General features: G+C 53.9%; 1 protein-coding gene across 1 annotated transcript; it reads right to left on the reverse strand.

Annotated features, from left to right (window-relative positions):
• Positions 1–831: 831 nt before the first annotated feature.
• On the reverse strand, positions 832–2,389 carry LOC123395401. Its single transcript, XM_045090390.1, has 2 exons — positions 1,734–2,389; positions 832–1,338 (listed from the first exon to the last, which is right to left on the reverse strand). The coding sequence occupies exons 1-2, from the start codon at positions 2,136–2,138 to the stop codon at positions 1,303–1,305; spliced, it is 441 nt and encodes a 146-aa protein (XP_044946325.1). The 5' UTR covers positions 2,139–2,389; the 3' UTR covers positions 832–1,302.
• Between the last annotated feature and the right edge of the window lie 1,280 nt (positions 2,390–3,669).

The following is a 3,669-nucleotide window of genomic DNA, read 5'->3' on the forward strand; positions in this document are numbered from 1 at the left end:
CCGGCCGCGGCCAGAATCAGGCCATGCCCCAGCCCCAGCCCCGCCATCTCTTGGACCAGTTGGCTTCAAATCAGAAATCAGAGCTCGTCCAGAGGCCAGAGCGCTCGATCCATGCATGCAGATGCAGTGCAGCCCTTGCCGCTGGCCCCCCCTCGATCGCTCTCGGCCTCCCGCTGCCCGCCGCCTGCCCCCGCCATGAATCTCCATTTCCATTTTCACCCGAGCGAGCTACTACTGTGCCGGGCAGGGGCCAGTCATTTGTTTTTGTCCGCCCCATCGCTGCATCGATTGACAGCTAAGTCACCTCATTAAATTTAACGCTGTGCGGGCCGGTGATCACCAGGTAGGATGAGCATTACACGACAGTGCGGGAGATGTGCTAGGCCCCCTTCTCTACAGACTCCACTCCCCGCTACCGCTAGAGGACAGCTTATTAACAAATCCGCCAGCTTTGGAGGAGAGCGGCTCTCCTCTCCTCTCGGCTCCACTTCACCCTCTCAGCGCTGGAGCATTTTGAATCTTGTTCCGTAACGGGCCAGCTCAGCTTTGACCGGCATGTATGCATTTACCGTCGCGTTCAAAAACGGGACGGACATATGCACTTCTGTACCGGCAGCATGCATGCATATGCATGTGACGGCAGAGTGTCGATCGAAAGCAATGGCCTGGCTTCATTGAACTCAAGGCCGCATGCAAGGATTTTTGTAGACGAGGGATTCAAAGCGAGGGCAGGAGGCCGGCGTGGCGATAGCAGACAAGCATGGGAACAGCTAGCGCACAACGGGCACGTACTACGAGGACCACACCATCGCCATGTGTGAGAAGAAAAAATACTACCACCACCGCTGCATTTAACTGGCCCCTTCCGATACAAAACATTCAGAGCCGCAGCTACACTAGACTAGACTAGAGAGGAGTTACTACTTTGACCACTACTACATGCGATTGCGATGCAGCCATGCATCCACCCGCAGGCGACCACACCAACAGCTGAAGAGCAAAAATCCCCTTTTACTACACCAAAATAATAATAAGAAGAAGAACATTAAAAAGGGTAACAAGCAGGCGGTAAAATGAAATGCACATTGATGCATGAATGCATGCATGGCCTCCCGTTCAATTTGCTTGCTCCTCCAATGAAGCGCTCATCGATATATATTGGGCTGCTAGCTGATCTTCAACGAGTGGATGCATGATGGACGTGCTTCAAGCTGAAAGGCAAATCACCACCCAATCACACAGACTAGTTGCCTAATCATGCATGTCCCCATTTCGCTTGGTAAATGAATCTTGGCTGCCGCTTCACTGATCTCTCGTGCCTCCTTGCCCTCCAAGATCCTGAAAATGTTGCACGCATTTGCTGTCACTAATAAAACCGACAAACAACCGCTAAGCGCTAAAATTCTGTGCAAGCTTAGCTGGTGTGGTGTGCATGTTCTGTTGCCAAGTACACATGTGCGATGCGTTATACCCGGCTCCAAACTTTGAGAACTCAATCCCTGGATGCAGGGAAAATGTACTCTAGAATCTAGATAGTACGAGCAAGTGAGAGCTCTTGTAGGCTCTTGCAGCTGCAGGTGGTTCTGAAGATTCGGAAAATGTCAATGCGACGGGCAGATGGGACAATGCATACCACTATCGCGGGGCGTACGACGCAGGGTGCTGCTACTCTACTCTACTACTTGGGTGCTTAACTGCATAAGCTATAAGCTCGGACGTGGCTAACTAATTACCGTGTGGGCCTCGGCCGACGACGTGCCGGCGCCAGCATCGGCGGCGGCGGCCTTCTTGTTCGCCTTCTTGAAGCCGAGCAGCTCCTTCCACCGGATGTTGGGCGCGCGGGGCGCGCGCCCGTGGCGGTCGTCGGTGCGCAGCTCCTCGCGCAGCGTCGTCGGCCGGCCCGCCTGGCCGTGCGGGGCCTCCCGGAGCGGCAGGAGTCGGCCCTTGGAGAAGAGCTCGTCGGCGGCCATCATGGGGCGGCTGCCGACGGAGAACTCGAAGTCGGCGTCCCCGGGCCCGCGCGCCGACAGCGCCGACGCGGGCGGCGGCTCCAGCGCGAAGTCGCTGGAGAAGGACATCCGCGGCGCCATGAAGGACGACTGGTGGTGCTCCGGGTTGTACATGTTAACAAATGCCATGCATTGTCCTCACGACCCCCCCTGGCCGGCAAGCTCCCCCTTCCCCGGGTGCGCACCGGCAGGCCGCCGCAGGCAGACTAGCTCGCCTGAGTGCACTCTAGGGGAGGAGCGGTGGCAGCTGGTCGCTCGCTCGGACTCTTCTGCTAGCTGCTCGGGGAGTGGTGGTGGAGGTCGTGTGTGGGTGGGTGGGTGGCCAATGGATGTACTTGGCGCTGGTGTGTTGTGAGGTGAGTGATGAGTGGTGTGTGGGTCTGGGAGTTATATAGCGGGATATTGGGGGAGGGAGCGAGGCTGGCCGCGGCCGGGAGACTGGTGATGAGTGAGGAGGAACTGAGGGTCGGAAGCGATGGTGTGTGAGGGAACTGCGCGTGTGCATGGGATGGACGGACGGATGGATGGACGTGGACGCGGAATGTGCGTCAAGGCGTAGCATCTAGATCTGCCGTACGTGGAGCGAAGAGGGTGATGGTCCATGATCCATGGATGGATCGATGACTAGCAAGACGAGAGAGGTTCCTAATAAATGTGGCACGCATGTTTCCAGCCTTGGGTTCCAGGAACGTGACGACGCTCACAGTGCATGGGCGATGCGTACGCTTCATTGGAGGGGCGAAATAGGGGTGTTTTATGAGTCAGTTACACATTTGTCGTTTGATACATGCAAGAACAGCGCGGGCGAAATGGATATGCCCGGGCACGACTTTACTATGCTATAAGTTACAGTGTGGGCGCATACATCCGACTTTTCTTGAAACTTTTTTCAAGTCCACAAGGTCAAATAGCCGTATGCAAAGGGAAAAGACGTTTAAATAGTCACATGCAACACTAGTATAAATTTTAAGAAAAATGCTTAAATATTACATCACAACATTTGATGTCGCTTTCACCGCTCACTTATTGTCAATCATGTCTTTTTTGAGCTTCTCGTGAGTTAGTCAAAGCCGAATTTATTGATGCATTTGAATATACTGTTAAAATGTGGTCGGTTCTGTTTCACAAGTTGGATAGGATCATCCATGTTCTCAAATTTCAGAGTTACGGCAGCATCGTCATCCTCATCCTTGACGTTCATGTTATGCATGATCACACAACATGTCATAACCTCGACAAAGTTTCTGGATCCATTATTTCGCAGGTCCACGAACAACTTGAAAATAGTCCTCCAGAACTCCAAATGACCTCTCGACATCCTTTCTACCTACTTAATATCTTTGGGCAAAGTGAGCCTTTTCCTGGCCAACTGGGTTAGAGATGAAGGAGAAGCGACGGGGAGCCCTGATGAAGCGTCGGAGGTGACGGAGGTGCAGAATTCCGACAGGGGTGCGAGGTGGTGGAGTGGCGACGAAGGCAAGAGAGAAAGAAGGAAGGAGAGAAAAGGAAGATAATATAGTTGCAGGGTCCAGGAAGGGTTTTGGGTGGTCCAGGGATGTCAGATAGCGAGGTTTCTCATGTCCAGACTACCGCAAAACCTCCCCCAATTTTATCTCCGGTTTGCGAGAGAAATCGCGTTCGGACCTCCCTGTGGACCGAC

This window comes from Hordeum vulgare, chromosome 5H (genome assembly GCF_904849725.1).
Source record: "Hordeum vulgare subsp. vulgare chromosome 5H, MorexV3_pseudomolecules_assembly, whole genome shotgun sequence".
NCBI classification, from domain to species: Eukaryota; Viridiplantae; Streptophyta; class Magnoliopsida; order Poales; family Poaceae; genus Hordeum; species Hordeum vulgare.

What these genes read in the sequence shown, in the direction of transcription:
- LOC123395401 (XM_045090390.1), bottom strand. Translation starts at nt 2,138, where the DNA reads ATGGCATTTGTTAACATGTACAACCCGGAGCACCACCAGTCGTCCTTC. An exon ending in CGTCGGCCGAGGCCCACACG is followed by an intron (nt 1,339 to 1,733) that starts GTAATTAGTTAG and finishes CAACATTTTCAG; the next exon opens with GATCTTGGAGGGCAAGGAGG.